This window comes from Bos indicus, chromosome 19, assembly GCF_029378745.1.
Source record: "Bos indicus isolate NIAB-ARS_2022 breed Sahiwal x Tharparkar chromosome 19, NIAB-ARS_B.indTharparkar_mat_pri_1.0, whole genome shotgun sequence".
NCBI classification, from domain to species: Eukaryota; Metazoa; Chordata; class Mammalia; order Artiodactyla; family Bovidae; genus Bos; species Bos indicus.
The window spans coordinates 55,937,600-55,953,276 of record NC_091778.1 but is presented as its reverse complement, the minus strand read 5'-3'; the positions used below and the strand labels follow the sequence as shown (position 1 = coordinate 55,953,276).

Below are 15,677 nucleotides of genomic sequence, written 5' to 3'. Positions count from 1 at the left end.
CATATTTCTCAGATGCAACATAAGTTATCATCTGGTCCAACGTACCCATTGTACAGATGAGGTAACTGAGGCCCCAGTTCATAAAGCAGTCAAGGCAGTCTGCCCTCTGGATTACCAAGAAAGTAGAGGGGCACATACGGTAGGGACTTCGCCTGCCGGGTCCTGCCCGGTCCACTTAGCCGGTCTTCGGACTCCGATCCCCCCCGGGCGGTGCATAAGGACCACCACCCGGCCCCAGGCCGCTCCCTGCGCCGCTCCTCCCGCTGCCACCTGGCAAGGCCACGCCCCGCCCAGACTCTGGACGGGAAAAGTGCCGGCGACGCCCCGGAAGGAACCGTTCGTGCCTGCGGGGAGGGGGCGGGTGTGGCTGCTGGGGACGGTCGCCACCTTGGCGACCCCCACCCTCGGACAGCTTGCATCGGGGCTGCAGTGCAGGGCCGCGCCCGGGCCGAACCGGGGCGAGCTCAGGACCCGGCGCGGGGCTGGCGCTTCAGGCCGGGGGTCGGGATGCGCGGGGCGCGCGGCTCCGCCAGGTGTGAGTGCGCGGGGCGGGGCTCGGCGCACACCTCCGCGGGGCGGGCCGGGCCGGGGCGGGGCCGGGCCCGACCCCTCCTCCCGGCCCTCACCCCTCCCACTCCCGGCCCGGGATTAGCGACCTGGGAGCGCGAGCCCCACGGCCTCCCCGCCACACTCTGCTGGGAGCGGCGGCCGCGACGGCACCATGAAGAAGTCTTACACAGGTGGGCGCCGCGCCCGGAGCGGGGAGGGGGAGGTCGGGGTCCCGGGGCAAGCTCTGAGGTGTGGGGCGTCCCACCGGCCAGCTGACGCAGCTGCACCCCGGATCGGGATCGCTGACCAGACGCTGGGCCCCCCCACCACATTTTTCTCCTCTGCTTCTACGTCGGCGCTCCAGGGTCTCGGCCCGCGCGCTAGTCCGAGACCACTGGTGTCCTGGGGAGTCAGGGTGCTCGAACTCTCTGACCCCCAAGACGGTTGGGCCCCGATTCTGACCTTGGCGGAGAGTCTCCTGCCCCCGTCTGTCGGCCACTACTCGCTCAGGCGTCTGGAGGGGCCACTGTGGGAGCCGCTGCCCTGGGCTGGCCATCCTTCCGGTTCCCCCTCCTTCCCCCTTGTACCTTCTCCAGAATCGCTGACTTGACAGGGGCCGAGAGTCCGGGCGTTCTGGGTCCCCCTCCGTGCGTATGAGTGCGTGGGAGGGGGCTGTGGATGATTTCCTTGGGGTCAGCTTCTAGGACTGGTGGTCCAGGTCTTAGCATCCTTTCTTCAGGTGAATTCCTGTTATTCCTCTACCCAATGGAGCACCGGAAATTCCCAAATGGGACTATCCAGCTACACCTGCAGCCCACTCGGGTTCACCTTTAGGGTGTCAGGATGCCTTTTGGTTTGCTGGCATCCCAGCTTCACTAGCAGGCTTGACAGGTGAAGGGGCCTGGCCAGTTCCCACCATGCACTCAGGATCCTTCATAAGCATTTTCCCCTTGGGTACTCTGAAGTTCCATTTTGAGGATGGGTAAACTGAGGTCACAAGCCTTGAAGGTCTTGTTAAGGGGTATCTAGATCTGTTCTTTTTTCCCTTTGTTTTTTTAATTTGTGATTTTCCCCAAAGGATCCAGGCCGGATCCTTTGTCTTCCTTAGTGGTCAAGTTATAAACGGCATCTCTTCTTGTGCTAACCCTGCAAAATTTCTCCTCATGTTCTTCCCCTTAATCTACTTGGACATGAAGTTTTCTGCCAAGGACTCATGAATTAATTTTTCTTGATAAGAGGACAGAGTCACGGTACTTAGTTGGAGCTGAAGAGGTCTTTTGGGCCATCCCCCTGCCTTTGGGACATTTTCCCAGTCTTCTCCTGTTTTCCATGTTTTTCAGAAACAAAACAAGTAATAAAGAATAACTCGTCTCAAAGAGAATTACTCAGAACTTCCCCTAAAAGGGCCTTCCGGGTCAGTGGCTTAGAATTTCAACTTTCACCTCCTGTTGCAAACAGCATGGCCCTCACCCATCCTGAACACAGCTCCCTCCCTGGAGTGTGGGGGCGTTGATGTAATGGTGGGGGAGGAGGGGGCTTCCAGGTGGCATAGGCGAGGGTTCGGCGCTGGGCCTTTCTCTCCAACGTGTTCCACATACTTGAGATGGTTGTGGGCATCGCCCTTCCCCTGAGTTCAACAGCCCGGTGTGACCCAGGGACACCAGCTGGCTCTTGCCCTTGGCTCCTCACACTTTGCCTTCTGCTGATCAGTCTGGCCACCAGAGTCCCCCTGGTGAGCTGGCCTTTTCCTAGGGGGACTTTGAGACCCTCCTACACAGATGCAAGAGGGCCTCTGAGGCAGGCTGGATGTGTCTTTTCCATGCCCGCTCCCTCCTGCCCTGGCAAATTAAAAAAAAGAAAAAAAAAAAAGAGGAAGGTTTCAAAGTAGTGTTCACAGGTGGGTAGGAACCAGCTCTTGTAAAGGCAGCCTCCCTGTCTCTGGTGTTTACCTGAAGGGGCAGGGCCCTCGAGGACGGGCCTGGGAGAGCTTGGACCTCTTCCAGCTTCTCCTCCTGGCGATGGTCCAAGGCAAGCTGGGTCACTCTGTTGCCGTTGTGTGGGGTTGGGCTGGAGGGGGCTTGCCCAGGGGCAGGGTGGCCGCTTGGTCCCCTCCTGAGGGGGGTCCAGTTCTGTTGGTGCCCTCTCTCGTTGCAAAGTCAGACTGACTCCCATGTAGCATCAGTGCCCTGAAATTAGGAAAAGCATCAAACTGTGAAGGATCCCCAGTGTCAAAAAATTCAAGGACAGCCAACCAGGAGCGCTTTTATTTTTCACCTGGATTGAGTGGGATTATTCCTTTGGGACCTATTTGTGGGCTCAGAAATAAATTGAGAGACTTCCCTGGTGGTCCAGTGGCTAAGACTCTGCGCTCCCAGAGCAGGGGATATGCCTGGGTTCGATCCCTGGTTGGGGAACTAGATCTCACATGCTGCAACTGAGACCCATCTAAGCCAAGTAAATAATAAATGTTGTTGTTTAAACGCTAAAAGAGAAAGAAAAAAATCAAATATGTTCTCAGTAGAGCTGGCTTGAGCGCTCACGAGTCTCTGAAAAGGGAGGAATTTTAAAAATATGTTTGAGGGGATCCTGAGTGCCTTAGATAAACACTCACTGGACCTGCATTAGGCACGGGGCCTGTGCAGCCAGGGCCTTGAGGGTACAAAGATGATGGAAAGACGTGGGCATTGTTTGCAAGCAAGCTGCATTCTCATGGGAGGCAGGATGCAGAGTGTTAACCTGGCTAGTTAACACCCCCCCACCCCAGCGGTGCAGTCTCCAAAAGCTACCGGATTGCCCTGGGTAGGGGAGGTTTCTGGGGGAGCCGGGATTGAGTGGGCCTTGGAGAATCAGCAGCATTGAGAAGGTGGAGAATAAAGAGGGTCCTTCTAGGTGGGGAATAGAGTGAGTGCCCACTGAGGCTGCAGGGTGCCAGGGGCTTGCGTGGGAACAGCTCTGTGTCTGGCAGTTCCAGTTCTGCTCCAGGCGCTTCCTGGATGCGCCTCGCTCGGTGTTCCAGCCAGGCAGAGCTGCGGGCAGTGTGGCTCAGTGGTTCACAGCACGGGCTCCCGGAGTTAAATCCTAGGCTGCCACCTCCTCCACCTTGTCATGTGTCTCGTTTGCCTCATCTGGTAGACAGGGGCAATGCTGATTTGTTGTAACGATGAAATGAGCTCATGCGTGAAAGGCTTGAATGCCTGCGCCATTCGTAACTCGCTTCATTATCCTTATCACTCGCAGGGAGCACACACAACGAGGCTGTGTGTCACCAGCTTTGCCAGGATGCCTGAGGAGGCTGCTGGCACCCTCCCTGGGCCTCTGTTGGTTTGGAGACCAGAATTGTGGCCCAGGCTTCCCCCTCAGCCCCTTGGTGTCAGAGCGGGCTGCTGTCGAAACCTTTCCGGTGTCCTGAATTTGGGACTTCTGGTGGCATACTGTGCCACTGTGCCTTCAGTGGCCCCAGATCCCCTGGGAATTCTCAGTGCTCAGGGCGCTTAGCTGAGGTCCACGAGCCACAGAAATGCAGAATAAAATCCAGCTGGTGTGCACTTGGGGAATCATTCGGAGATGCTTGGTGACTTTCAGGAGATCTCCGAAGCAGTACCTGGCCTACCGAAGGTTGAAAAGCTCTTGCACTTGCTACGCAGAGCCCTGGGCAGGGCGGGAGGCTGCAGTTCGAGAGATTAGCCGGTAGAGCAGTCTTCCCCACGCCCAGCGCTTGGGGAGCTGAGTTCTGGGAAGCGGAGAGGAGAGGAGCAAGTCCTGGAGCGGGAGCCAGGGGTGAGGGCGAGGAGCACGGGTGGAAGGCCGGTTCCTTCCTCTTTTGGCCCTGCCCCTCCGCCCCACTCTGGCTGCCGCACCTCTGCCTCCTCAGGTCCCAGCCTGCTGGCTCGCTTGGGCTCCTGCAGGGACCTGGGCGGAGAGAAATAGCCACCTCGGGCAGTCTGTCTACGCCTCCATTGGACTGGTGCCCAGGGTCCCAGACCCTTATGGACCCACAGGCCCTCTCAGTCCTTGGGGAGCTGGCGGAGCCTGATCCTGCGGCCCCTCCCCTCCTCAGCCTGTTGGCAGTTATCTGCCCACCCCTTGGGCTCACCTCTTCCCCCACTGCCCCCCCTCCACCCCCTGCCAAAGCCACCTGCCTGTCAGCATCTCCCCAGCCTGCCCAGAGGGGTTCCAAACACGGAGTGCCACGCATCTGGCAATGCACCTGAGTTTGAGACAACCCACCGTCCTGGAAACCCCTGGGTGAGCCCCGGTGCAGAAAGGGCACGAGATGGCCCCTCAAGGTGGAAGGATGGGCCGGCCATGTGCCCGGAGCTCCTGTGTGTGAGTGTCAACAGAGGGCATCTCACCAGGGACCCCAACAGCCGGAAAAGGCACCCCCCATCATCCTCCGCCCAGCTTCTTGGGCCACCGTCCTCTGAGACTCCCTGCCCATCCCAGGCCCCACAGGGATGGGACCTGGGGGTAGGACCTTGTTTCTGCATGCACTGCTGTTTGTCCATGAGCAGCGCTGTGTGGGCTCTGCAGTTTGCTTAAGATGTACTTGATAAGAAGGGTTCAGCACACTACGGCACAGGGCCCGGCCCCTGGGGCCTTGAGCACCAGTTCCTGGGCGGATCCCGCTGGTGGCCTTGCCTGGGGGAGGGGGGCTGCAGAGAGAGGTCCCAGGCCTTGCGGGGCGGAGGGGCAGGTGGGGGGGTTAAGTGGTGGGTGGGGAGGGAGGTGACATGCTGGGTTCCTGCACCCCTACAGGAGCTATTGCTTTGTTTTTTTATAATTTTTTTTTTTGACTCTGCTGGGTCTTCCGTGTGGCATGCGGGCTTTCTCTAGTTGTGGCTTGCCGGCTTACTTGCTCTGCGGCACACGGGATCTTAGCTCCCCCCTCACAGCTCAGACCTGCATACCCTGATTGCAAGGTGAATTCTTAACCACTAGATCACCGGGGAAGTTCCTGGAGCTGTAACTTTGGAACACCCCAGCCATAGGCATCGTCAGGGGACTCATGGGGGATCGGTGGGTATGAGTGGCTGGGGATGCCCCTGGGGACCCAAAGAGGAGCACGCAAGGTTACAGACCCCACAGTGCTCCAGCAGAGACCTTGGCCAGTGAGTCCCCATGGCAGCTACAAGATATTGCCTGTCCAGAAGCACTGATGGAAGGGAGCCTGTCCTGCTGGTCACAGGCCTCTGGGGCCGGGGGTCCTGAGGTCAGGCCTGGGGCCATGGGTCCCTGAGTTTGACAGGAGAACTGAAGGATCCCTGAAGCCGGTAGCTGGTCAGCCTGCCCCTTCCCTGTTGGGCAGCTGTAACTGGGCCCAGAAACTCTGTCGAGAGGCGAAGTACCCATGGTTTTGCTGGAGCAGCTGGTCTGAGCTGGGGGTGCCCATTTTGCAAGTTCTTGTCCTGTTTCGAGCCTCCCTGTAGGTTCAGTTATTCTTCCTAGAAGAGTCTGCTGGGCGTTGCTGAGGGCTGGCTCCTTCCTGCGGGCTGGTGGCTTTCAGCACCGCTCTGGAAGGGCGTCCTGGCCTCGGGTCTCCTGGGTTGACTGTGGCCTTCTGCTCCCAGCCCAGTTTCTCCCTGCCTTATCTCCCTGTCCCTACCCTGGGGGCCGGGTCCATTTGCAGCCCACGTGAAGGGGGGGCATTGAGGCGCTGCCCAGGGGAGGGGGAGGCGGCTCCGGGCGTCCTGCTGTCAGTGGCCTCTTGGAAGCCTTGCAACAACCGAGCTTTGTTCCGGGCCTAATCTGACCTGGTTCTGCGAAGCGTGACTGCTGGCAGCCTGCAAGCCTCTGGGATAGGAAGGGGGAGAGGAAGATGATCCCAGTGCACAGGGCAGCCGGCTGCCTGCCCTCTCTGGACGGAGCTCGAGTCCTGGTCATCCTCTGAGCAATGCTGGCTTTGTGACGGGGGAGAGGAACCCTGGATGGCTGCTCCGGCCTGCATGTGTGGCCCCCAGCTTCCCAAGGGCCCCTGGAAGTGCTGGGTGGGGTGAGAAGGGCCAGATCACCCCCTCCCCAGGAAGGAGTGCCCTCTCTGGCCCAGGGTTTCAGAGGCCGGACCGAGGCAAGAGGGATCCCCGTGAGAGATGCGGGTGACTTTGCCTTCTTTCTGGTTCCTGGGGAGGCCTTGTTCCCCCCAGAGCTCTTCAAGGGTAGGTGTACTGTGAAGCCTGGGCTGTGACTGGCCTGCGGGGTCCCTCAAGGCTGTACCTGGGAACCAGGGCTGGCTGCGTCCACCCTAGACCTCCCTGAGAGTGTGCCTGGGCCCCTTGTCTCGGCTGGGCCAGGCGTGTTGGGGCAGCCTGGCCGGGGATCACTCCCACAAACATGGTTACCAGGAGGGGCTGGGCAGACCTGGGCAGAGGCGAGCTGGCGGGCTGCCTTGGGCTTGTCCTGCCAATCAATCTGATCCACATCCTGGGGCCTTCACAGCCCTCCCTTGGACTGTGCCTCCTGTTTCCACCAGGATCGGGGCTCAGCCAGAGAGTAAGGCTCCTGTAACCCAAAGCCACTTGGAAGTGGTTTATTAAATACAACCCCTGTCGTCTTCCAGCCGAAGGACTGGGCTAATCAACCCGGAGGGCTGTCAGGGGGTGGTTTGCAAACCTCATTAATGAACAGGTGACTTGGACTCTAGATGCAGGGCTCAGGCGCAGGTGTTGGGTTTTCGTGCAGAGGTTACCCAGTGTAGATGTCGTGGGGACAACGCCAGGTGGTGGAATGACAGCCGCGTGCACATAGGTGGCCGGAGCAGGGGAGGTAGACTTCCGGTCCATGTCAGGGGCCCCGAGGGGTGGTGAACAAACTCTTGAGCCGTGGGGAGAGGATCTTCCAGGCAGCAGCGTTTTCCTGGTCCCTGGGGCCTGACGCTCTAGCTGCCAAGCCTGTGCCTTACTTTACTTTTAAAAAGGAAAACTTTATAAAAGACACTGTGTATCTCTTCTTTCTCTCTTGCCTTTTTTCCTTTAGTTGTTCGTTTTGTTCATGGTGGTGAAGCTCAGTCACTCAGTCGTGTCCAAGTCTTTGTGACTCCGTGGTCTGTAGCCTGCCAGGCTCCTCTGTTCATAGGATTTTCCAGGCAAGAACACTGGAGTGGGTTGCCATTTCCTACTCCGGGGGAATCTTCCCGACCCAGGGATGGAACCCACGTCTCTGGCATCTCTTGCATTGGTAGGCAGATTCTTTACCACTGAGCCACCTGGGAAGCCCCAGGTAATCTTGTTTGTTACTTGTTACCAAACAAAGTGAACAGGAAATTAAAAGGACAGATTCTCCAATCCCATCGGTTACAACATTGTTTTTTGGGTTCCCTTTGGACTTGTTTCCACACGCACCGGTCGTATTGTTTGATTTAATTATCAAAGGGATATAATGTTTTTTCAGAGTGTTGCATATTCTCTGTACACATCATCTTTATTTTTTTTAATTTAATTTTATTTTTAAACTTTACAATATTGTATTAGTTTTGCCAAATATCGAAATGAATCCACCACAGGTATACATATGTTCCCCATCCTGAACCCTCCTCCCTCCTCCCTCCTCCCTCCCCATACCATCCCTCTGGGTCGTCCCAGTGCACCAGCCCCAAGCATCCAGTATTGTGCATTGAACCTGGACTGGCGACTCATTTCATACATGATATTATACATGTTTCAATGTCATTCTCCCAAATCTTCCTACCCTCTCCCTCTCCCACAGAGTCCATAAGACTGATCTATACATCAGTGTCTCTTTCGCTATCTCGTACACAGGGTTATTGTTACCATCTTTCTAAATTCCATGTATATGCATTAGTATACTGTATTGGTGTTTTTCTTTCTGGCTTACTTCACTCTGTATAATAGGCTCCAGTTTCGTCCACCTCATTAGAACTGATTCAAGTGTATTCTTTTTAATGGCTGAGTAATACTCCATTGTGTATATGTACCACAGCTTTCTTATCCATTCGTCTGCTGATGGACATCTAGGTTGCTTCCATGTCCTGGCTATTATAAACAGTGCTGCGATGAACACTGGGGTACACGTGTCTCTTTCCCTTCTGGTTTCCTCAGTGTGTATGCCCAGCAGTGGGATTGCTGGATCATAAGGCAGTTCTATTTCCAGTTTTTTAAGGAATCTCCACACTGTTCTCCATAGTGGCTGTACTAGTTTGCATTCCCACCAACAGTGTAAGAGGGTTCCCTTTTCTCTACACACTCTCCAGCATTTATTGCTTGTAGACTTTTGGATCGCAGCCATTCTGACTGGGATGAAATGGTACCTCATAGTGGTTTTGATTTGCATTTCTCTGATCATGAGTGATGTTGAGCATCTTTTCATGTGTTTGTTAGCCATCTGTATGTCTTCTTTGGAGAAATGTCTAGTTCTTTGGCCCATTTTTTGATTGGGTCGTTTATTTTTCTGGAGTTGAGCTGTAGGAGTTGCTTGTATATTTTTGAGATTAGTTGTTTGTCAGTTGCTTCATTTGCGATTATTTTCTCCCATTCTGAAGGCTGCCTTTTCACCTTGCTAATAGTTTCCTTTGTTGTGCAGAAGCTTTTAAGTTTAATTAGGTCCCATTTGTTTATTTTTGCTTTTATTTCCAATATTCTGGGAGGTGGGTCATAGAGGATCCTGCTGTGATGTATGTCGGAGACTGTTTTGCCTATGTTCTCCTCTAGGAGTTTTATAGTTTCTGGTCTTACGTTGAGATCTTTAATCCATTTTGAGTTTATTTTTGTGTATGCTGTTAGAAAGTGTTCTAGTTTCATTCTTTTACAAGTGGTTGACCAGTTTTCCCAGCACCACTTGTTAAAGAGATTGTCTTTAATCCATTGTATATTCTTGCCTCCTTTGTCAAAGATAAGGTGTCCATATGTGCGTGGATTTATCTCTAGGCTTTCTATTTTGTTCCATTGCAGATCATCTTTAATTCTGCTCTTTTCATATGAAAATCAGATCCCATGCATGGATCCCCTAATTACAGTTTGAATGGCTCTTCAGAGTGGGTGTTGCCGAATTTACTTAGCCATCCTCTCGCCAGAGCGCTTGAACGGTCTGCGGATGCTGGCGCTCTTCCTTGGTGGTGGGCGTCCGTGACCCTCAACCGAGAATGCTGTGCTGAGCTGGAGATGTTAACAGTAGCCGTGCTTACAACAGTAGCCGTGCTTACAGCTGTGAGACACGGACTGGCTGGATACTGGAAATTTTTGGAGGCAATTAATTTAATAAAACACTGCCCAAGATGATTCCCAGCATTCCTGGGATGGCTCCAGAAACCAAACAAGTGTTCTTTTCTTTATACAATGTTATTTATTTATTTTTGGCCGTGCTGGATTTTCGTTGCTGCCCGGGCTTTTCTCTAGTTGTGGGGAGCGTGGTGTGCAGGCTTCTCATTGCGGTGGCTTCTCTTGTTGCAAAGCACGGGCTCTAGGGCGCTGGGGCTTCAGTGGTCGGGGCACGTGGGCTCAGTAGTCGCAACTCCCCGGCTCTGAGAGCACAGGCTCAGTCGTTGTGGTGCTTGGGCTTAGTTGCTCTGAGGCTTGTGGGATCTTCCCATTTCAGGGATCGAGCCTGCGTTGGCAGGTGAATTCTTTACCATTGAGCTGCCAGAGAAGTTCCAAGCAAGGGTTCTCAACGCAGCAGTTATTAAGAGTTTTAATGAACAGAAAATGCCATTTGCCCCAACTATCAGCCTGCTTATAGCCGCTGAGAAGTCCCAGGGTTTACTTGTCCTTTAAAAGATCTGCCTTGTTGCCTACAGTCTGCAGTTCCTCTTTCTGGCTGGCATATGATGCCGACTGCCCCCCCCCCGGCCCCCACCTCTCCTCTCCCTCTCTTCTTTGGCCCCTACAGGTTGCTGGAGGGGGTTTCCTTGCTTCCTTGGGCATGCCTTAGTCTTAGAGATGGGCCACCTGCCCCCAGGTAGGCAGCCACCTCTCCTGGAGATCCTTCATTCTGCTGTCGGGTTACTTGGGCCGCAGTTTCTTCTGGAACCTTCAGGCTCCCCAGGCCAGGCCACAGTGCTGCCTGTCCGGCCGACCTTCCGTGGCTGCTCTTTTGTTTCTCTCCCCTCCCAGCTCCCCTCCCAGGGCCTCTGCCCCTCAGTCCCCGATCACACCTCCCTGTGAGTATCCTTGGATTTAATCTCATGAGCATTGACAGGTTGAGTGAGACACATCCGCCTCTTTGGTGACCTGCTGCCCATTAGGCAGGAGGACTCAAAGGATGGTTCAGCCTTTCTCATATTCCGGGGTGTCCCCTTGCTGCCCCTTTTGTTGTTGTCATTGGTTTCTGATCGCTAACCATCCTCCACCTTATCCACAATTTCCCCCTTGGTCCGTGGGCCCTACTTTGTTAGTCTGCTCATCTTTCTCATGTGAACAGTTTGCTCATGGCATGTGAACCAGGGTCTAACCAGGAAATAAAAACCACTCCAGGATTTAGAACAGAAGGACTTAAATGTACAGAAGATGGAGAAGCCATAGGGCACAAATAGGCAGCCAGGTGTGTGTGTGGGGTTTATAACAGCTCTTTAACAATACGCATGGAATTATTTGTTGAGACAATTGGGGCTTCCCAGGTGGCTCAGAGGTTAAAGCATCTGCCCGCAATGCGGGAGACCTGGGTTCGATCCCTGGGTCAAGAAGATCCCCTGGAGAAGGAAATGGCAACCCACTCCAGTATTCTTGCCTGGAGAATCCCATGGACGGAGGAGCATGGTGGGCTACAGTCCACGGGGTTGCAAAGAGTCGGACACGACTGAGCAACTTCACTTTCACTTATTTGTTGAGAATGAGAAAAGACATTTGAGATTATAAATTTTAAACAGTGGGCAAATTTCATAAGCATCCTCCCAATTCAGAAAGCTAATATTATTATTTTTTTTATTAATCAACTATTTGTCCTGTCTCTCCAAAGTAATTTATTTCCCTATATTTTTTGGCTGAACACTGCTTGATCACTTCTTTATATGATGACTGTGTAATATGGTTTTTTACTGAGAGACTAGAAAGATAATTCATCTCTTAGTTAATCAAAATTTAGGAACTTCCCTGGTTGAGCGGGGAGGGTCCAGTAATTAAGACTCTGCCCTGCCATTACAGGGGACACGGGTTTGATCCCTGGTTGGGGAACTAAGATCCTGCATACTGTGCAGTGTGGCCAAATAATTTTTTTTTTTTTTAATTTTTACTTTTGGTTGTTGGGATGTGTGAAAAAGGGTACCTTAACTCAGAGCTTGTGGCACCTGCTGCAATTTTTCATCCTATAAACACAAGAATTCTGATAAATTCCGTTTTCATGTGATTCCCATCCAGAAAGAAAGAGACAAGTACAGGGCATTTGTAACCGTACGTGGTTTGCACGTGTGCTAAGTTGCTTCAGTCGTCTCTGACTGTTTACGACCCCATGGACTGTAGCCCACCAGGCTCCTCTGTCCATGGGGATACTCCATGCAAGAATACTAGAGTGGGTTGCCATGCCTTCCTCCAGGGGATCTTCCCTACCCAGGGATCAAACCTGAGTCTCTTATGTCTCCCACATTGGCAGGCAGGTTCTTCCCACTTGGGAAGCCACGACTTTATGTGGTACATTATTACATTTTTTTCTGACCAGAGATACTTTCTGTTTTGAGTTGAAGAGAATTGGATTCTCTGCTTACAACGTTATATTTGGTGACTGGAATAATTTCCCACAGATCAGCCTCTGGCTAGGTCTTCCCTGGTGGCTCCATCATTAAGAATCTGCCTGCATTGCAGGAGACCAGGGTTCAATCCCTGGATCGGAAAGATCCTCTAGAGACGGAAATGGCAACCCACTCCAGTATCCTTGTCTGGGAAATCCCAAGGACAGGGGAGCCTGGTGAACGATAGTTCATGAGATCACAAGAGTCAGACACGACTTAGCGACCAAACCACCTCTGGCTCCATATGCTTCAGGTCTTGCTCTCCCACACTTGCCCACATTTTTCTGGCAACAGGTACTGCAGGACACATTCATATCTTTTTGTCCATTTATTTTATTATAATTTTTTTAACTTTTAATTTTGTATTGGGGTATAGCCAATTAACAATGTTGCAACAGGTTTAGATGAACAGCGAAGGGACTCAGCCATATACCTGTATCCATTCTTCCCCAAACTCCCCTCCCATCCAGACTGCCACAGAACACTGAGGAGAGTTCCACGGGCTCTACAGTAGGTCCCTGTTAGTATCCATTTTAAATACAGCAGACACATTCCTATCTTATTCCTTCAGATTTTGCACAGTAGATTTGGGAAAGTAAGTAGGAGTATTCCTGGCCTTAACATGGGGGTGACGAGCAGTCACTTAACTATGCACGGAAATAACTGTAAACCTTGTAAATAAAGCCCACTGAGAGCCGAACTGTTCTCCCAATTCTGCTTTTCACCAGCAGGAGCCCCCGAAGGCCAGCCACCCCTCCACTGGAGAAAGGACAGGGGGCAGGAACTCTGAGCAGGAGAAAGCAATCGTAGCTGACTGGGGTTAAAATTTATTCCATTTTGCAAATTTTGCAAAAACACTTGACTGTGTGAACGTATTTCTATGGCCCTTGTCAAGTACCTTGAAGTGGGATGTACCTGAACTAAGAACCCTGGTGTTTGATGTTTCTTAGCTTCTTGGAGACAATCAGAGATCAGCAGGGGAGAAGTCATTACTCCCCGTCCACCCCCCATCAAAGGATCAGAGGGAGGAAGGCGTGTTATCAGAGTCCAGGGATCAGGGTTACCTGATGGAAGGCTGGACGAAGGTGAACCTGCCCGAAGGTGAACCTGCCCGGCTGGAGCTGCAGCTGCAGAGCAGACAAAATCTGCTGTTGGAGAAACCTTCCAAGGGAAAGATCTACCCTGGTTCTCCCTGACTCTCACCTTCCAGTCTCCTCCTATAGGTGGAATCCTGCCAAAAGGCTGTAGACCTGGGGACCCAGAGACCTCAGCCTGCAGAGGTCAACTCCTCTGCCACTGAAGAGAGCCTGGGAAGGGAGAAGGATGAGGGGTACATTTCTGCTTTAAATTATCTGTTGTTTAGCTGAAATTCAGACTTAGCTGTCGTGCTTTTGTGTTGTTTTGTTTTGGCCGTGCCCCTCAGCTTGTGGGATCTTAGTTTCTGACCAGGGATTGAACCCATATCCTTGGCAGCAAAAGCATGGAGTTCTAACTACTGGACCACCAGGAATTCCCAAGTATCGTGTATTTTGGATGGCAGGGTCTTTTATGTGAATGGGACCCAGAGTGCAGACGCCCAGGGCTGGTGAACCCTCAAGGGAAGGGCCCCGTGTGTTCTTGGTCAGCACTGATGTCACGTGATGAACTTGGCCTCTAGCGGTGATGACCCAGGCCCTCTGCGGGCACTTCCTCGGCCTGTGGTATCCGTGTTGCCTCCCCGCTGGGCCGGGAGCGCCACCAAGAGGGTGGCCAGCTCACTGTTGGTCACGGCTGTGTCCCCATCTCCTTACACAGTGCCTGGTACAGAGGAGATGCTCACCAATATTTTCATGAGTCTACATTTTGTAGGGGTGGAAACCGAGGCTTAGAAAGACTAAAAACTTACCTGACGATGCAGTGAGAGCTGGAGGCAGATTTGCACCCTGGTGTCGCTTACTCTCCCCTGGGTGTGGCTCTGCCTGGCCCCACCCTAGCCGTCAGCATCAAGGGCTAGGCCCCCTTTGGGCTGGGGCTTTGCAGCTGGGTGGGCTATGGGCCAGGAGCACTCCCTCCACTTGAAAAGGGGAATGGCAGGTCAGGGCAGAAGTCAGAGAAGGGACTAGAACCTGTGGCTTTGAGACCCCAAGCTTTGCTGAAAACGGAACTTTCTGCAGTTTTTTAGTCTTATGCCGGAGCAGGTCAGCAAGGCTGAATCCTTGAGGTTCCTTTTAATCCGCAGCCCGAGCTGCCAGCCTGGAGGGAGGAGGAAGGCTGCCCTGCTCACCTGTTGAGTGCACACCTCAGTGGGCAGCAAAGGCGAAGGGCAGAAGAGGGAGAAGAGGAAGGAGGCTTATCTCCTTATCTCAGGTTCCTCTGAAGATAAGCCTGGAATGGGACTCTTCACTGCCAGCTGAAGCCCTTGGCTTTGATCCAAACAGCTCTTCACAGCCTCTGTGAGCACAGGAACCTCAGGGGGAGGGGAAGACTGTGGTGCTGGGGGCAGCCGGAGTGGCAGGAGGCTCCTGGCCAAGGTCCAAATGACTTTGTCCTTTCCGGAGGGACTCGTGTGATTCTTAAGAAAAAATTGAGTATTGATTCCTTTCCGCAGATAGTCTCCTGTCGTTATTGAAGATGGGTGTTTGTGCTCGAGTGTGCACGGTGCTCCTTCCTACAAAGATCCCTTTTGAGAAAATGGTGACTTTCTGGCTGGGAAGGGCTGCCCGGTCCCATGCGTTGCTGGCACTAGAGCAAAGGATGTGTGTGTGCGTGTGTGCGTGTGGCCACGTCACCCTCCCCCGGGGACAGCCTGATTCCTGCTCTGCCCCCTCCTTGGCTTAAGATGTCTGGGGTGTGTGAGACCCCAGAGGGGTTGAGGACGGCCACCCCGATCATGGGTGGGACAGTGGCTCTGCGACCCCAATAGGAGATGATGGTGCCTGAAGTCCCCTGTCACTAATATAATAATAATACACTGGGCTTCCCTGATGGCTCAGTGGTAAAGAACCCGTCTGCCAATGCAGAAGACGTGAGTTCGATCCCTGGGTCAGCAGGATCCCCTGGAGGAGGAAATGACAACCCACTCCAGTATTCTTGCCTGGAAAATTCCATGGACAGAAGAGCCTGGTGGGCTACAGTCCATGGGGTCGCAAAAGACTCAGACACGACTCAGCAACTAAACAATAATACACTAGCTCCAGAGTCTGTTTAGATTCCCAGTGCACATTTAATCTAGCATTTTGCCAGATTCTCTCATAAAAATTTGGCTGAAAGGAAAAAATATAAGAGGTCTTCACAGTAACTGTGTCCTTCTCTCTCTTTTCCAGACTCCCCAAATTATATGCACAGGGAACGCCCATGAGATAGGCATCCAGGCCCCTAGACTTGGGGGGCCAGCACTGGTCTGCCCAGTTGAGGGGCACCTGGCTGGTCTATGGTGAAGGGTCAGGGAGAATGCAGGGCTGTTTACCTGGGCGTGGGCTCTGCC

The 15,677-nt window shown here is 53.3% G+C and overlaps 1 protein-coding gene across 2 annotated transcripts in view; it reads left to right on the top strand.

The window, feature by feature from the left end:
• Positions 1 to 603: 603 nt before the first annotated feature.
• The window catches only part of SEPTIN9 (septin 9), a 179,409-nt gene continuing 164,335 nt past the window's right edge, over positions 604 to 15,677 (top strand). Inside the window, exon 1 of one of the 2 annotated variants that reach the window (XM_019981505.2) lies at positions 604 to 740. In XM_019981505.2, the coding sequence (XP_019837064.1) occupies positions 722 to 740 (19 nt within the window). In that variant the 5' untranslated portion in view covers positions 604 to 721. The remainder of the gene's footprint in view (positions 741 to 15,677) is intronic. The other variant, XM_019981508.2, reaches the window with a different exon arrangement.